The following is an 18,778-nucleotide window of genomic DNA, read 5'->3' as shown; positions in this document are numbered from 1 at the left end:
AAAAAAAAAAAAAGTAATACATCGATTGTAACGCGCACCCCATTTTTCGTGAGAGAAAAGAACAAAAAAAAGTCCGTAGGAGTCAAACTTCGCACATTCAGAAGAACAAGTATTTGGGTTTTAAAGAACTGAAGTTTCAGAAAAGTAAAACACAGTCAAAAAGCGGGCCTTGCCACTAAAACTGTCACCACTACGGCGGCGATACGAGTCGCGTAATGGATCAGTCCTCGTCGCTGTCGGACAACTCCTTGTCGCTGTCAACACTCTTCGATTTCGGGAAACCGGCCCTGCTTTGGTCCACTGAGACCTTTTCGTGAAGCTTTGCTGTAAAAAATGTTCTGCTTCTGTTTGCGCCAGTCTCGCACGCACGTTTCGGGAACTCCGAACAATATCCGAACGACCGCGATGCGGCCCGATTTCCGTCAGTCTCTCTGCACATGTAATAACTATTCTTTTAAATGCGGCATCGTGGTACACTCGTCGAGTATTTGGAGTCGGCACTACCATGCCGTCGATGCGAACGCAGAACGGGATGACAATCTCCTCGGCACACGTACGAACTGAAAAAATGGCAGAAATGACCAAGGCGCGTAGGAGGCGGCCATTTTGAAATGTCGATGGCAATACGATAACCGAGTTTCTTTTTTTTTTTTCGGTACTCGATTCTAACGCGCATGCGATTTTTGGACTCGTTTTTCCGGAAAAAAGGTGCGCGTTAGATTCGAGTAAATACGGCAATTAGCTTGTTTTAAATGTTCTCAATAGCATGGTCCAAATGAGCAAGATCCTAATTATCGTACTGTTAATTAACAAGATCCTATTAGGTGGACTTAGTAATGTCCTAATTACATTATGATAATTAGCAAAGTCTTAATTATCAATGCTTTAGTTAGCATGAAGCATCAAGACTGACTAAGAACATGAAGAAGAAAACGAAGAGAGCCAGAGAGCGCGCTGGCTACTGATAGTTTCTCGTCGACTCCGCATGGCATAATGAAAAGCTTAAGAGTACCGCAGTAAAAATGCTGATCCGCACGTAGTATAATCAGCACATGTAATCACATCCCATCCATCTCAAGCACTACCACTTGACCTTTTCTTTATAACTTGATGGCAGCGTTCAGAAAAGAAAAAAAAAAAGAATGATAGAAAAAAAAGGATGATAGCGGTGCTCAAAAGAAGCGGGAGCGGTGTCCGGTTCCCGGTAAAGCCTAGCAGACGACAGCTGCCCAGGACCGCTCATAATGCACATGCCCGTATTCTCATTCAGTTCGCCGCTGCACTCCGTTGTACAGCGCTTATCGACTCGGCGGTCGATGCTCGCGCGTTCAGGTTTAAAAAATGGGCGGCTGTACATGCCAATGTAAGCAGCAAGCTATGCATGGTGGATTTAGCTGTCACCTATGACTGATAAGTCACAGTTAGAGGTCCCAGTTATATTATTAGTCCCAGTTATAAGCTTACTTGAGTAATGCATGCTGTTCATCTCATCTTTTCGTCCTATTAGTATAAGGCTAATGTGCAAAGACAAGAGCTATAATCGAACAGGATACTATACAGTAGACTTTCAGTAAATGGAAATCTTGCAGAACTGCTGCTAAATGGAACAACTGCTCCTAATATGATTGGTTTCATGCTTGGATTCTGCACCCCTGCTACTCTCTCTGTAAACGGAACTCCTGTTAAACGGAACACATTTTCCTGGTCCCTTCAGGTTCCGTTTAATGAATCTACTGTATTTTGCAATACAATTTTCGCTGAAACAACGTAAAGCATGCAGCAGCCCTTATGTACGTTTTGGGAAAGCCTGCACAGGTGCTTTCACTGTTTCATTAGCACCTCTGTTGCCCCTCCCCTACTAGGTAAGGGCACCTCTGCTACTAGGGGAGGGCAGAGGTGCCCTCCCCAAGTATCTAGTATGGGGCACCACAACGGAAGAGAACTTGGGCTGAATATATAGACCACAAAAAAAAAAGCTGTGCACATAATTACAGGTGTTCCACACAATGCACACTGCAAACCTATTTTCGAAGCCCTGAATTTACAACCAATGCCTGACATTTACAATTCGATCTTAAGAACCGATGTCATACTTGCTGAAAGAAACATCATTCTGTTCTTACTGATTTAGCATGTTTAACAGCCCACACCTGGAAAATGCCTTACACACATACTAACTATGGTCACCAAATAATGAGCTATTTACTGCCACTAACATTAAACAGCTTCTTACAATAAACCATTTATACCGTTCCTTTCTTTAAACATTTTTCTATGTGTCTTTTAAAATGCAAATCGACATCATCCTCCAAGACATGTTTTGATATTGTATAATGACTAGGGGTGTGCGAATATTCGAAATTTCGAATATTTTTCGAATAGTGTTTGCTATTCGATTCGATTCGCACTGAAATTTTGCTATTCGAACTATTCGAACTTCCCAAAAACAAATCCAGTCAACGTCTAATTGAAAGTGACCCCTACAAATTTTTAATATGCTTCACCTCATAACACCCCCGTATTGCGGCAAAGCTGCCTTTTAAGCTTCCTTACGGTCTAACTTGGCCAAGACGCATTCAACGTCAGATTCGTAGTGACCCCTACAGATTTTCAATATGCTTCACCTCATTACACTCGTATTGCGGCAAAGCTGCCTTTCAAGCTCCGTTACGGTTGAACTTAGCCAAGACGCAGTCAATGTCCGATTCGAAGTGGTCCCTAGATTTTCAATATGCTTCACCTCATCACACTGCCGTACTGCGGCAAAGCTGCCTTTCAAGCTCCGCTATGGTCGCAAATGGATTAACTCAAGAAAACGCTGGTTCCAGCATGGAGATGAAAGATGTGGCAGAGGTGGGGGCTCAATTAGTGCTGTTTTGGACCTGAAATTTGGGCAGGAAGTTCGGAAAATTGGACCCCGAAGCTTTTTAGCATCCGAAATTTCAGATGTTCTTATATATCGACGTATACGAGGCAGCTTTGGAACTCCGAACTTGAAGGGAGCACACCCTTCTCCGCCACATCAGTTGGGCTTCCACAGACGTTGAAAGGGGAGGAGAGGCTGAGGAAACGGCATCTTTGCCTATCACGTGTAAAATGTTGTCAGCAACACTTTGGTTGCACCAAATCATGTACATAAATACAATTTGGCCTCTACATTGTCTGATTCTTGATAAGACAACTATGAAACACTGCCCCGTGCCAGCGCTTCATCAATCTAGCAAAAAGAAACATTTTCATGTTGCTATCTCATAAGAACATACTTAGGGATTCTCTGCAACTTTTTTTCTGTAATTTCGCTTCGAAGTATTCAAAAAATGTTTGAGAAATATTCAAAAATTATTCGAAAATTATTCGATTCGATTCGCACTGAACCTTTATTATTCGAATTCGCTTCGCACCCAAAATTTTGCTATTCGCACAGCTCTAATAATGACTAATGATTTCGTGCTGCTGTTGCTATGTGTTAAATGGTGCAAAGCCTTCGTCAAGCCTTAATGGCTTTTTGCTTTCGCCCCACAGCATCACTGTTGTGAGTACTGTAATGTTTACTTTGATGTCGAAATAAACTGAATTGAATTGAAAGTACATCCATTGCAGTGGCCCCCCCCCACCAATCCACTCACCTGGCTCAGGACAAAGTCATCTTTGGCCGAGAAAAGAACCATCTTGTTCTGTGACTCGTCCTGCTTATCTTTGGCTTCAGGAGGGCCAGCAGTGGCTCCCTGAGAAACAGGTGTAGAAAAGCAGCATAAGCCAAAAGAAGACTGCCGTGTTAAAAAAAAAAAAGTTCCTGTGTTCACAAGAGTTCGTTTTGTGCTCGTTTTGGCTTTCGATACCCTAGAAGAACAGTGAATTCGGACGTTAGGCGTTAGTCCGTTTTTACTACAGAGCAAGTTACGAAGGAGAAAAGGGCAGAAACGAAATGACAGCCAAAGTTCTTTAGTATCAGCTTACATTTTATTGATGGAGCAAATATTTTTGTACAGAGCACTTTTCTGAATATTTCGTGGTATTCGTCTCGTTCAATCTTCGTTTTCGACGCCGTGCGCGCATGCAGGGTTTCACTGCGCGCTCATGGAGCAGCCCCTGACGACGTGCAGCTTTGTGTGTGTGAGTGTATGTTTATTTTTTTCTTTTTGTGGAGGACTGCGCCGTCACTATCGAGGAGATGTCAGATTAGGAGCTGGTGGAAACTGTCCGAGACGACGACGAATCTTCGGAGGTCAACTCGTCACGCACTTTGCCGTATTGCGCCGTGCCACGGGTTCGCTAGATCGTGGCCTTCGCAATTAGCTCTGGCAACGCGACGGTGTGTTGCCGGAGCCAATCTCGGAGGCCACGGCTAGACGATGATTAAGCAACTGATGTCCTCCCAAAGTCCCGTATTGCCATTCCTCATGAACAAGCAATAGAGCAAAATAAAAGTTTTTTGCTGCTAAATAAATGTTTTGGGTGATCTCTGCCTTCAGTTCCCCTTTTGTTTAATTTGTGCGTTTCTTTTCCGAATTTTCATGCTGAAACTGCATTCAACACAAAACTGTTTGTAACAAACCTTTTCGTGAATTTGTCAATTTCGTTATATCCAGCTTTAAACTGCACCTACCGAACTATGTCATAGTCAGCAGTCCAAAAGGACCAGTGACAGAAACTTCACTGTCCAAGCAAGTTTACTGCTTGGACAATTGTGACTGCAAGTTTATTGTGATGGACGGCAAGTTTATTGTTAAAAAAATATCAGTTTCTTAGCCACGAGAAACACGCCAAGAAAGACAGCACAGACCTGAGAAATATTCCAACAGGGATAATAGGGCTTGAGTTTGGGTTTTGGTCCTCGCTTTCGACGGAGCTCGACGGCTTTCGCTCTCCGTTTGGCAGCAAACTTTCCGCTAGATGCCTGAAAACCAACACATGCCATCATCACCCACCTCACAAAATATTTCAACAAAATGAGTCAGACCAGTACACTGCAGCAGTGTAATGCGCCCCAGTAGCGAGAACAAAAATAAATAGCTTTGCCGCACTTCTGAGTCGGGCCGACATGTAACCAGCAGAATCTTTCCCATTTCTTCAGCAATGGCAAAGGGATGAATAATGGCAACTACACAAAAGACACAATTTGAGAAAACTGGTCCTGAAGCTTAATCTGTCAAGCTTTCCTGAAAAATCATTGAAATATTTAAAATCCACTAGAACAGTTGTCCTTCTTCACTAGGGAATTGTATTCTCTTGATTTTGGTGCCTTTTTTTTTAGCATTATAGTTGCACTTCGTGAACTGCTTATGAAACCTTCTTATGAAACCTGAAGTTAGAGCCCTTCGACGTAGATCATGAGCAGTCTTCCAAGGGCAATAATGACAGAGACAAAGGGGCCATGTTACCGAATAAAGAACAATTGCTTTAAATAAAATACCACATTTACTCGATCATAACACAACCACGATAGTAACGTAATGGGGGGCTTTACAGTCTGTTCATGGGAAATAAATAAAACTATGAGTGCAACGCAAGGCTTTATGGAAGAAAAACGTTACTTGTATTTATTGAAAAAAAAAAGTTCAGTTTTTAAGCAGCAACATCGCTAAATTCTTCTTCATCAGGGGTAGAGTGCCTGCTGGTTCCGACACCCACACATTGTTAATTCAACGATACTGAGCAACCTTGCAGCTTTACAATTTCTTAACTCTTCTGCCATCAAAATGGCCTTCTGTTTCAAGAGGGCAGAGTAATGTCCACGGTGCGTAGCCAGTATCCCGAAAAGAACAAATGAACACAATATCCTCGTAAAAGTCACCACTGCATTCCAGTGAAACCCCTAGTACATCTAGTACCGTATTTACTCGATTCTACCGCGCCCTCGATTGTAACGCGCGCCCGTTTTCCGCGACCCCCCAAAAAAAAAAGTAATACATCGATTGTAACGCGCACCCATTTTTCGTGAGAGAAAAGAACAAAAAAAGTCCGTAGGAGTCAAACTTCGCACATTCAGAAGAACAAGTATTTGGGTTTTAAAGAACTGAAGTTTCAAAAAAGTAAAACACAAAGTCAAAAAGCAGGCCTTGCCGCTAAAACTGTCACCACTACGGCGGCGATACGAGTCGCGTAGGATCAGTCCTCGTCGCTGTCGGACAACTCCTTGTCGCTGTCAACACTCTTCGATTTCGGGAAACCGGCCCTGCTTTGGTCCACTGAAACCTTTTCGTGTAGCTTTGCTGTAAAAAACCTTCTGCTTCTGTTTGCGCCAGTCTCGCACGCACGTTTTCGGGAACTCCGAACTATATCCGAACGACCGTGATGCGGCCCGATTTCCGTCCGTCTCTCTGCACATGTAATAACTATTCTTTTAAATGCGGCATCGTGGTACACTCGTCGAGTATTGGAGTCGGCACTTCCATACCGTCGATGCGAACGCAGAACGGGATGACAATCTCCTCAGCACACGTACGAACTGAAAAAATGGCAGAAATGGCCAAGGCGCGTAGGAGGCGGCCATTTTGAAATGTCGATGGCAATACGATAACCGAGTTTTTTTTTTTTTTTCGGTACTCGATTCTAACGCGCATGCGATTTTTGGACTCATTTTTCCCGGAAAAAAGGTGCGCGTTAGATTCGAGTAAATACGGTACATGCTGGCGGAATGCCCGAACTGCGGTACCGAAACAAAAGAAAATCGTTTTGGCTTGCTATGAATTCGAATTGGATGTGCATACATGTTGCTAACATGCGCCGAGAAGCCACTAAAACTGGACGTTTCTATACAAACTAGGTGCACTGTGTTATTTTTTCGCTAGCATTCAATTGCGTAACGCAATTGAATGCTAGCGTTGTTGAAACGCAGTTGTTGAAACGTGGTAAAGTGATTCCGGTGTTCAAAAAAGGTGCTCGTGATAACATTAACAACTACCGCCCAATTTGCATTTTGCCATTTTTTAGTAAAGTCATTGAAAAGCTTCTGTACACTCGTTTAATGAACTACCTAAACAAATTTAATCTTCTCTCCCCACGCCAGTTTGGTTTTAGGCATGGTTATTCGACGGAACAGGCCTTAATCAATTTCACGGATAGCATTAAACAATTTATTGATGAAGGGTTTGTCGTAGGAGCCATATTCATTGACCTAACAAAAGCATTTGACACACTAGTACATTCTATTCTTCTCGATAAGCTGCAGTCTTTTGGTATTACTGGCCCACCATTAAATTTATTTCGCAGCTACTTGTGCGACAGGCCGCAAGTAGTGTATATTAATGGTCAATTTTCATAAACTAAATTAATTAACTGCGGCGTTCCCCAAGGCTCTATATTGGGCCCTTTGTTGTTTCTCCTATTCATTAATGACCTACCCAATACGCTTACCTCTTCTAACTGTTTGCTGTATGCTGATGACACGACCATTTATTCACCACATAAATCAGTCACCGCACTTCAGGACATACTTACTACAGATCTTAAAAACGTTCACTCATGGTGTATAAATAACCAGCTCAAAATTAATCCTACTAAAACAACTTTTGTGCTTTTTCATAGCCCTCAAACGGTGATTACTTCCTCCATACTTGTCTCACTGAACAATTATGATATACCGGCATCTGATAATGTTAAATTTCTGGGTATTACTCTGGATAAACACCTTAAATATAATATTCATGCCAACTCACTCATCAAAAAGGTTTCATTTGGTATCCGCATTATTATTAAAACACGTGCATTCTTTCAACCTCATATTCTCTTCTCGCTTTATAATGCTTATATTAACAGCCATTTATCATACTGCCTATCATCATGGGGTAACACATACGCCATTCATCTCAAACCGCTTCAGCGCCTTCAAAACCAGGCGATAAAATTAATGACGTATAGCCCATTGCATTCCCATTCTACACCCATCTATCAACAGCTGCGCACTCTACCGATTCAAGAGTTGTTTTATCACAGATTGTCCCTCATCACATACCGTCTGATTCATCGTGAAATATCATTAGATAGTATTCCTCACCATGTCCTTGTCAACAAGAATAATACCAGGTTTTCAGAGCAAAATAACTTTCTTTTACCCAAAATAAGATCGAACTATGGAAGATTTACAGCTCGCTTCTATGGTATTCATCTTTGGAATCGCATACCTCTTCATACTAAATCATCTCGGTCACTGCAATCTTTTAAACACAACATGAAAAACATGTTGTTAAATGAACCTTTTGTTCATCTGTAATAAATTTGTTTTCATCATCACTTCACAGTTCTGTATTTGTATTTTTAAGCTGTGTATAATGCTGCTATGGTAAATATATTTTCTTTTTTAGTATAGATTGTTCTGTTTTGATTGCATTTTTTTATTTGTTCGCTCTTTTTGCTGCTGTTACCTATTATGCACGCCACTAATTATAGGAGGTCCCCCTGACAGTCTCGTACTTTGGGACCTCCTGATTCTGTATGTATTATGTAACCCGATCTTTGTACATGCAATAATAATGAATAAACTTGAACTTGAACAAGGGTAGACTTCAAGCGACAAAATCTGGAAAGAGAACTCGCATTACAATAGAGTAAATATTGTAATTAATTGGCACAGGGTATGTGTTCATCCTTAGCTTTAGATAACAAAGTGTAAAAGGTTCAGCAACATAACACCAATACCGTATAAACGCGTGTAAGGGCCACACCCGTGTAAGGGCCGCACCGTTTTTTTGAAGTGCATATTCTAAAAAAAAAAAATCCGCGTAAGGGCCGCACCCACACTTTCCTCAACCAATACGTATTCAAAATGCGCGCGCGCGTAAGCTTCTAGGCGTAGTCGATAGATGGCGCAAGGAAACGCAACCATCATCATCGTCACCAGAGTATATATATATATATATATATATATATATATATATATATATATATATATATATGGATTTTATTCGTGTTAAGATGTTCGTGAAGTGGGCTAAAAATTTTAACTTTTTTATTAGTATTCATAGGCCCGCCAACTAAAGGTTAAAGCAGGATTTTGTCTTTAGCTTCTCACATCTCTATACAAACGCGCTATCGGCGCTATCCATATCGGCATTAGCATCACCAACTTTGGCATGGCTACACTGTAGGCATGGCGTTCGCGTTGTTCGGTTTGTGCAGTTGCAGTTCAGCCAGCCATTTGCTGTAGTTTTCTGCACTGTTCAATGACCTTCGTGCTGGCTTCTTTTCTACACGGCATTCACGTTTTGGCAAGATGGCCAAGTACCTGAATAGCTACACTGCTGGCTATAAGTTGAAGGTGATCGAGTATGCTCTCGAGCATGGGAAACGTGCCGCCGGCAGAAAATTCGACGTTGACGAGAAATGTGTTCGACGTTGGTGTGCTCAAAAAGAAGCCTTGCGAAACACCAACAGCACTAAGCGCGCTTTCCGAGGAGAGCAGTGCAAGTTTCCCGATTTGGAAGAAGACTTGCTCCGCTATGTGACTGAAGTGCGGAATGATGGTCTTGCACTCACAACGGACATGCTGCGTGTAAAGGGACTAGCCTTGGCTACTGTACTTGGGTGGATCCTATCTGCGTGGAGCTCGGTGTCGATTGACACTGTGTCCCGAAGTTTTAAAGTCACCAGGATATCTAACAGCTTGGATGGCACAGAAGATGACTGCTTGTGGGGTGACAGCGCTTCGCAGCACACCATCTCATCTCGGACTCCAAGTCTGAGGACTCACCGAGTGACGACGATTGAGCACGTATGTCGCAAGAAATGTCGTATACTGCAATAAACACTCATCGTTCGCTAACTGGTGCGTTTTTACTTTAAAAAAAAAATGTCGCGTGTATGGGCCGCACCCTGAAAATTGGCCCTCATTTCTTGAAAAAAAAGTGCGGCCCTTACACGCGTTTATACGGTAAATGGCTTTTGAACTAATGAGCATGCTCATGAGTCACAAAGACACCAATTAACCCGTCGCACTTTGAAACGACACCTGACACCCTTTGAGAAGTAATAAAAGAGCAGACCGAATAACCTTGGTGACAATGTGCTTCCCATCGACCACTGATGTAGTTAAGAGGGCGGAAAACTACTTGGCAAAATGTACATCCACTTACTCTTGCCCGCCCCACGCCGAACCTTCGTTTTCCTGGGAAGCGGGCAAATGGTGGCTTTCCTAATGAATGATGGGATGGAGGTGGGAACTTGGACTCGTTCTCGGGGGACTGCATGCCTCCTGAAGACGTCTGCTGCTGCAACAAGAAAAACATCAGAAGAAAGGGAAGAGTCTCTTAAAGATAGCAGAGGCAGAACATCAAACATTAGGCATTTATTGGCTACGCCAAACATAGCAACCAACCTGTCTGCAGTCGCCAAGCTCTCAACCCCACTTCAAGTAGAGACTGTTGTTTGCTTTTCAACGTTTGCATTCTTAATATACATATGCAAATATCTGAAACTGGTATAGTTCCACATTCTATTCAGTCTCTGAATTGAATGGTCCGTCAGTATGAACATTTCCTGAATAGTTTTAGAATATTTTCAAATGCCAATTGTGCGCATTCAAACAAAAAACTTGGGGAAAAAGTATGTGAAGCTTCATTTTCATAGGTTTGTGCTTTATTATAATCATCAGGCACGAGAACCTGCATTATGAAGCACATAGGCGTGTGCAGGGTTATCCATTAACCCCCGTATTCAGAAACGCTCCTTCACTTGAACTTGACTTGCTACCGCCTTCAACGCGTTTCGAACGCGCTGCCTTTAGGCTGTGCCAAGGCAGCACAAACGTGTTTCGAACGCGCTGCCCAAGGCGGTGGCAAGTCAAGTTCAAGTCGAGGAGCGTTTCTGAATACGGGGGTAAGGGCAGCCAAGTTTCACTGTAGGTCACCAACACTAGCCCATCCATTAGCCCACCACAAGCCTCAAGATTGCAATATTCCAATGTTACCTCTGTCACATTGTTCTAAGCAATATTGTTAGAAATGGACTTGACTATGCTTACTCTGCAGTTATTTGACACGACGTTTAAAAAAAAACGTGATGACATAACTGACCAGGACGTCATTGTCGTTGCTGGAACGCGAGTCATCATTGCCACAGGATGCAATGTCCCTTTGTGAGCCATACATGTAGTCAGGTGACCCGTCAGAGGCTGGCACTCGCACTGGAATGAATCAGAAAAGATGACACGAGGTCATGGGGTCATACTCTTGAGCACAGACTGCAGAGAGCCATTGAAGTAGGCCGATGCCAATGAACCTCACAGCGAAAACACAATGGAAGTCTCACGCAAGAAAACATGCAAGACTCCTTGACAGTCCAGAACATTTCTTCTCAGTACTGTTACATCTGTCCCGAGAAGCATTTGCCAGGTTGCAATACATTAAAGTTGTACAACTTCCCATGCAAGCAAACTGCGTTAATGGAACGTGTAATTCTTAACCAATGGCGATTCTTGCAAGTGAGCAACTCTGTGGGTGGGCGTCACGTTAAGTTTAAAGCACCACCCAGTTGCAGTACTTACGGAAGGGAACCGGCAAGGCTCCCCGTAACTCTTTTACAAAAGAATAACGGTTGCGACAGAAACAAGGTTAAGGTTAAGAAGTTCAAGCTACAATATTCATTTTTCAGCATGAATCAGTAACAGAAAGAAGCTTACATCTCACAGACAGCTCGGACTTGCCAGACAGTGATAGTGCCGCCTGAAAAAAAAAAAAGAGGAAATAATTAGGGGTGTGCGAATATTCGAAATTTCGAATATTTTTCGAATAGTGTTTGCTATTCGATTCGATTCGCACTAAAATTTTACTATTCGAACTATTCGAACTTCCCAAAGACAAATGCAGTCAACATCCGGTTGAAAGTGACCCCTTCAAATTTTCAATATGCTTCACCTCATTACACTCTCGTATTGCGGCAAAGCTGCCTTTCAAGCTCCGTTACGGTCGAACTTGGTCAAGAGACAAAGTCCGGTTGGAAGTGGTCCCTAGATTTTCAATATGCTTCACCTCATCACACCCCCATATTGCGGCAAAGCTGCCTTTCAAGGTCCGTTACGGTCGAACTTAGCCAAAAGACAGTCAACGTCCGTTTGGAAGTGGTCCCTAGATTTCCAATATGTTTCACCTCATCACACCCCCGTATTGCGGCAAAGCTGCCTTTCAAGCTCCGCTACGGTCGCAAATGTATTAACTCAAGAAAACGCTGGTTCCAATATGGAGATGAAAGATGTGGCAGAGTTGGGGGCTCAATTAATGCTGTTTTGGACCTGAAATTTGCGCAGGAAGTCCAAAAAATCGGACGCCGAAGCTTTTTAGCATCCAAAATTTCAGATGTTCTTATATATTGACGTCTACGAAGCAGATTTGGAACTCCGGACTTGAAGGGAGCACACCCTTGTCTGCCACATCAGTTGGCCTTCCACAGAAGTTGAAAGAAGAGGAGAGGCTGAGGAAATGGCATCTCTGCCTATCACGTGTAAAGTGTTGTCGGCAACACTTTGGTTGCACCAAATCATGTACATAAATATAATTCGGCCTCTACATTGCCTCATTCTTGATAAGAAAGACAACTATGAAATATGACCCCACCAGCGCTTCATCAAGCTAGCGAAAAGAAACACTTTCATGTTGCTATCTCACAAGAACATACTTAGGGATTCTCTGCAATTTTTTCTGTAATTTCACTTCGAATTATTCGAAAAATGTTTGAGAAATATTCGAAAATTATTCGAAATTATTCGATTCGATTCGCACTCAATTTTTTATTATTCGAATTCGCTTCGCACCCAAAATTTTTCTATTCGCACAGCTCTAGAAATAATGTAACGCAGCTATAGATTGCAGGCAGTTGACAAGGAACTCTGAATATGAAAGACGAAGTGCAGTAGAATCTCGATGATACGAATTCCTCAGGGGCACAGAAAAGATTTGCATCATTTTCAATTCTGATGATCCCAAACAAGCCAACTTACACAAGAACAATGAACGTAAACTTTATTAGGCTCAACTTCTGTACCAGAATTGTCTAGTGTCAGATTGCTTACGCTTTTGTGCACCATTTATCAGCTTAACATGGAAAGAGAAACAATGGCCATGTTGCCATTGCATTTGAATATGAAGCGAGTTCAATCCAAAGAAGGCTGTGGGCTTCGAAAACACAAACACAAGCTAAAATTCTCAGTGCTCATTTCCCATCTCAATGCAAGACTAACCTGCTGCCTCATATTGCTACACACTGGACAAACGTAGTCGCCATCTTTGGGACTGCTTGCAAGCTGGCTGTCGCATTCAACATGAATGAACCTGAAAAATAAAACAATGCAGTTTAGTGCACAATGTCATGCGCACAATATACTTACTCCCTACATCAACTAATTGATTGATCAGTCAATAAATCAATCAATAAATCAACAATTAACTTTGCTGACATTAAGAAAAAAAAAACCATACAGTGCAGACCACTTATAACGTAACCGCATATAGTGCAGGGTCGGTTATAATGCGGTCTTTTTCGACTCCCGTTCACCCTCCCATAGAAACGCATGTATACGCATACCGCTTATTGTGCAGTCCCCCAAGATGAAATACCGTTTATAATGCGGTTGCGGGAAAATATTTCTGACAAACGCGGTAGCGAGTGCGGTTCTCAAAGGAGGTACGCCGCTGGGGAGGGAGCGACGAGGTCGTTACGAAGGGCGAGGGCACGCACAGTGAACGAACGAGGGGCGGAGGGAGGAAAAAGACCACAGCAGCGCTGTGCGGGCTCGCCGAGTGGGGAAGGATGGTGGTTGCGTAGGTGATGGAGTAGCCTTTGCACCGGCGGCGGCAAGGCGGCAAGGCTCCGCGGCCGCTTGCCGGCAGCACGTTACGCGTGGAACGTACGATCGCGTCCTCATCAAGTGCGCTTTAAAGTAAGTTTCCTGTCGGGAAAAGCATCGTCGTTATCACACTTGCTACAGATATCGCGTTTGTGACCTCGTCCGCAAATTGAAAAGTTTTGCGGCTTCATGACGCGAGCTTTCGCCTTTTCTGCCAGTGCGCGGACTTAAACGAGCTTGGCGGGCTTTTGTCACCGTTGATCTCCCGGCCGCGAACACAAACTTCGTATCATGCGCGCTGTTCTTAAGTTAGTGCTTGAGTGCGATCTTTTCGACGTCCGATCTTCATGTTGTCTTGGACAAACCTCCCATGACAACATGCTGAACGGCACGCTAGGCCTAATCAGCGTTGGTTGCTTTTCGGTAGCGGTCGCGGGCGATAAAAGTTGCGGTTTGGTGCGGAATCAACAAAACTTTTTGCGATGGCTGCACTTGAAGGGAAGAGAATCATATAGTTAATGAAAACGAGGGCATGGGTGCCACATGCATCTCTCGAATTGTGGTTCCGGATTCGATTGCAACGTCTTGGACATCGCGTGCGCGCCCGTGAAATCGAACGATCGGTACCGCTCAGCACGTGAAATTTCGGTTGCGATTCGACATGGTTTCTGTGTAATGCGCACACCTCGAGGTGGCCTGAAACGTAGTCGGCGAATTTCCGCGATGGCACTTTGTTTTGTTTGCTTTTTTGCCCCGTGTTCATTTCGTTGGCAACGCAGGTCTTTGGCGGTTAATTTTTGAACATTCTGACATTTAAGTGGTTGTAAGCGCCCCAAATCGCATATGTCAATTATCGGACACGCGAGGCTACATGCTCAACACGTTTTGCGCAAGTGCTGCTTTGAAGAAGGTTGTTTTGGTTATAGTGCGGTACCGCTTATAGTGCGGATATTCGCGACTCCGGCGACTTACGTTATAAGCGGTCTATACTGTACCAGGTTAGCACGTGACTTCGCCAAAGCCACAAGGTGACTTGAATGGCGATGTCCGACAGTAGCGAGCGCTCCTTCACAAATGTGTAGAAGAGACTTATGAACAACCATGTACATAAAACCTCTGCTTTTCTTCCAAGACGTACAAAGCCCCACATAGCTCACTACATGTCGAGAATGAACATGAAAAAAAAAAGCACAGGTCCTGACAATTCACTGAGATGTCGTGCCTCAACCGATCAATAAATCAACCAGACAATCAATCAATCAACCGGACAATCAATCAATCAACCAGACAATCAATCACTCAATCAATCCAATTCTTTAGTACAGTAGACTCTCATTAAATGGAACCTGAAGGGACCAAGAAAAGATGTTTCATTTAACAAGAGTTCCACTTATTGAGAGACGAACAGGGTTGGAGTATTCACGTACTACAGTATAGACCGCTTATAACGTAAGTCGCCGGAGTCGCGAATATCCGCACTATAAGCGGTACCGCACTATAACCAAAACAACCTTCTTCAAAGCAGCACTTGCGCAAAACGTGTTGAGCATGTAGCCTCGCGTGTCCGATAATTGACATATGCGATTTGGGGCGCTTACAACCACTTAAATGTCAGAATGTTCAAAAATTAACCGCCAAAGACCTGCGTTGCCAACGAAATGAACACGGGGCAAAAAAGCAAACAAAACAAAGTGCCATCGCGGAAATTCGCCGACTACGTTTCAGGCCACCTCGAGGTATGCGCATTACACAGAAACTATGTCGAATCGCGACCGAAATTTCACGTGCTGAGCGGTACCGATCGTTCGATTTCACGGGCGCGCACGCGATGTCCAAGACATTGCAATCGAATCCGGAACCACCATTCGAGAGTTGCATGTGCCAACCATGCCCTCGTTTTCATTAACGATATGATTCTCTTCCCTTCAAGTGCAGCCATCGCAAAAAGTTTCGTTGATTCCGCACCAAACCGCAACTTTCATCGCCCGCGACCGCTACCGAAAAGCAGCCAATGCTGATTAGGCCTAGTGTACGGTTCAGCATGTCGTGGGAAGTTTCTCCAAGACAACATGAAGATCGGACGTCGAAAAGATCACACTCAAGCACTAACCCAAGAACAGCGCGCATGATACGAAGTTTGTGCGGTTTATGTTCGCGCCTGGGAGATCAACGGCGACAAAAGCCCGCCAAGCTCGTTTAAGTCCGCGCACTGGCAGAAAAGGCGAAAGCTCGCGTCATGAAGCCGCAAAACTTTTCAATTTGCGGACAAGGTAGCAAACGCGATATCTGTAGCAAGTGTGATAACGACGACGCTTTTCCCGACAGGAAACTTACTTTAAAGCGCACTTGATGAGGACGCGATCGTACGTTCCACGCGTAACGCGCTGCCGGCAAGCGGCCGCGGAGCCTTGCCGCCGCCGGTGCAAAGGCTACTCCGTCGCCTAGGCAACCACCATCCTTCCCCACTCGGCGAGCCCGCACAGCGCTGCCGCGGTCTTTTTCCTCCCTCCGCCCCTCGTTCGTTCACTGTGCGTGCCCTCGCCCTTCGTAACGACCTAGTCGCTCCCTCCCCAGCGGCGTACCTCCTTTGAGAACCGCACTCGCTACCGCGTTTGTCAGAAATATTTTCTCGCAACCGCATTATAAACGGTATTTCATCTTGGGGTACTGCATAATAAGCGGTATGCGTATACATGCGCTTCTATGGGAGGGTAAACGGGAATCGAAAAAGACCGCATTATAACCGGTCCTGCACTAGATGAGGTTACGTTATAAGTGGTCTGCACTGTAAACGAATTAGATTACAGGCAGTTCCATTTAAGGGGAGACGCGGGTCTTTTTTTTTATTTCTTTTATTAGCTGGGTGAACTGAACGAAATTTAACAAACTTATCCCACTTTTTCTGCAGATTCCAAATCTCTAATTAGATTTTTGGCAGCTGCATTAGTACAAAAGATGTGCAATCTCTAAAAGCATATTTCTTACGGGAATTTTTGGCAACTTTGCTTTGTCAAACACAGAAACAAAGTATGTGGCAAGGCTGCCAGAGAGCTGGTTTAGCCGTGATGCTAACCCGATTGTCTTCAACAAACTTTGAATGCAAAATAAATAGACGTAAATGTGAGTGAAATTTTTTTGCTGCATACTATTTCTGATAATCAAGAATTATAATTTGGTGAACAAAATTATAAGAAAATAAATAGCATCACCAGCTAGACCAGCTTCCTGGCAATCTTGCCGCATACCGTATTTATTCGAAAATAGGTCGGGCACGAATATAGGTCGACCCCTACTTATAGCGCTCTACGAGAAATAAAAAAAAAATATTCGAAAATAGGTCGACCCATGTTTTTTTTTAGAAACAGGAAAATTGAAACATAGCACACCTTTATTTACAATTAACTTAGCGCCCTAGTCGCTGCCGGGAGTGTCATGTTCGTCAGATGTGCAAGGAAGGTTGTCGGATTCTTCGCAGGCATCCTCGGCATCCGAAATGAAGTCAACTTCGCTGCCATCGATTGCGTTGGAAATGCAGCACTTTTTAAAGCCAGTCACGATAATTTCCGCTGGCAAGTCTTTCCGCGCGTCCTTCACCCACGTCGCAACTTCATTGAGGGAAGCCCTTCTCGCGGCGTCCCATCGGTGTCATTGCAGCATCCTCCTTCAAGCCACTCTTTGTAACTCTTCGCCACCCGGTCCTTAATGTAGCCGGAACGTCATACCTAGCGGTATGACCACCAGGTCTGTTGGCCTTCTGCAGGGCCTCCTTGACGCCCGGAGCCTCAGTTCTTTTTCAAGAGCGTCATGCCTGCCAGTTGCTGGGCCGCGAAAAGCACGACGCTATCCATCGCACGCGCACAGTCGGTCCCGCTGCTTCCGCCAACCCCTAATCAACTTTTACGTCGAACTCACGCTGAGCGGCACAATTGCTGGAATTCTCGGCAAAAAGTATCACTTGACGCTTGAAGTCAGCTGTGTAGCTCTACCGACGTGACACCGTCCAACCGAGCATTTGCAAATGCGAACCGTCACGTCAGATCAAACAACAAACAAAGAGTGAGGCCTTAGGCCAGTGCCAGTGCGGCTGCGCGTCGGCAGGCAGCACGGCTAGGGGGCTAGGGACTTCACGGCCTACCTAGGGAAATCACGGGTTCCAGCGCAAACATGGCGGAGCGGCTGCATTTCGCGGGGGCTTTGAAAAGGCGGTGTGCAGCTATTGCACAAATAACTTTTTTTTCTTAGTTACTTAGTCGGAAAAGGCGAACGGGTACGATTTTTATACCAGATTTTATGGTATATAATGTGCGTATGTAGCAGGAACTGCTTGAAGAACAGCAGGCGCGGCAGTTGAACGCCATAGGTGCGGTGCTTTTGGTCGCTTTGATCGCGAATATAGGTCGAGATTCTTTGGTCACGAATATAGGTCGATAGCTGATTATGGGCAACATTTTTGGGAAAAAAAGGTCGACCTATATTCGAATAAATACGGTACTTTGTTTTTGTGTTTGACAAAGCAAAGTTGCCAAAAATCCCCGTAAGAAATATGCTTAAATATGTGTTAGAAATTGCATATCTTTTGTTCTAATGCAGCTATTAAAAATCTACTTAGATATTTTGAATATGCAGAAAAAGCTGAATAAGTGTATTAAATTTCATGCCATTCACCCAACTTTTAAAAAACCATTTTTTAAGACCCACGTCTCCCCTTAAGGGGGGACGTGGCTTTCGGTACCAACTTTCTTATTTCTTCATGGATTTTGATGAAAATTGGCACACTTATTTGAAATGTTTTTTTAATGCTACTGTAGAAATTTCATGAATATATCTTTACAACTTTTTGATTTACAATATATTTCACTTTCTGCTCTTGTTCCGAGTCTGACTCGCTTAAAAAATGAGATAGGAAACTCGTTCAAAGTGCTATGCATTCTAAGATGTCTGATTGCGGGCATGACATTCTTAGATTTTTTTATTTGCAACAAAATTTTTTTTAGTTCTCATTTT

At 43.8% G+C, this 18,778-nt stretch overlaps 2 protein-coding genes across 4 annotated transcripts in view; one reads left to right on the top strand and one right to left on the bottom strand.

The window, feature by feature from the left end:
- The window catches only part of LOC119394248 (uncharacterized), a 395,693-nt gene that overhangs the window by 18,108 nt on the left and 358,807 nt on the right, over positions 1-18,778 (top strand). The window lies entirely within an intron of this gene.
- Positions 3,534-18,778, bottom strand: part of LOC119394243 (histone-lysine N-methyltransferase 2C) — a 37,624-nt gene continuing 22,379 nt past the window's right edge. Inside the window, exons 13-18 of one of the 3 annotated variants that reach the window (XM_037661529.2) lie at positions 13,169-13,259; positions 11,615-11,657; positions 11,010-11,119; positions 10,071-10,205; positions 4,784-4,897; positions 3,534-3,725 (exon numbers count right to left, since the gene is read on the bottom strand). In XM_037661529.2, coding sequence (XP_037517457.1) covers positions 3,549-3,725; positions 4,784-4,897; positions 10,071-10,205; positions 11,010-11,119; positions 11,615-11,657; positions 13,169-13,259 — 670 coding nt within the window. In that variant the 3' untranslated portion in view covers positions 3,534-3,548. The remainder of the gene's footprint in view (positions 3,726-4,783; positions 4,898-10,070; positions 10,206-11,009; positions 11,120-11,614; positions 11,658-13,168; positions 13,260-18,778) is intronic. The other 2 variants (XM_049415720.1, XM_049415721.1) reach the window with 2 other exon arrangements.

Source organism: Rhipicephalus sanguineus, chromosome 5 (genome assembly GCF_013339695.2).
Source record: "Rhipicephalus sanguineus isolate Rsan-2018 chromosome 5, BIME_Rsan_1.4, whole genome shotgun sequence".
Taxonomy (NCBI): domain Eukaryota; kingdom Metazoa; phylum Arthropoda; class Arachnida; order Ixodida; family Ixodidae; genus Rhipicephalus; species Rhipicephalus sanguineus.
This window is presented reverse-complemented; position numbering and strand designations above follow the sequence as displayed.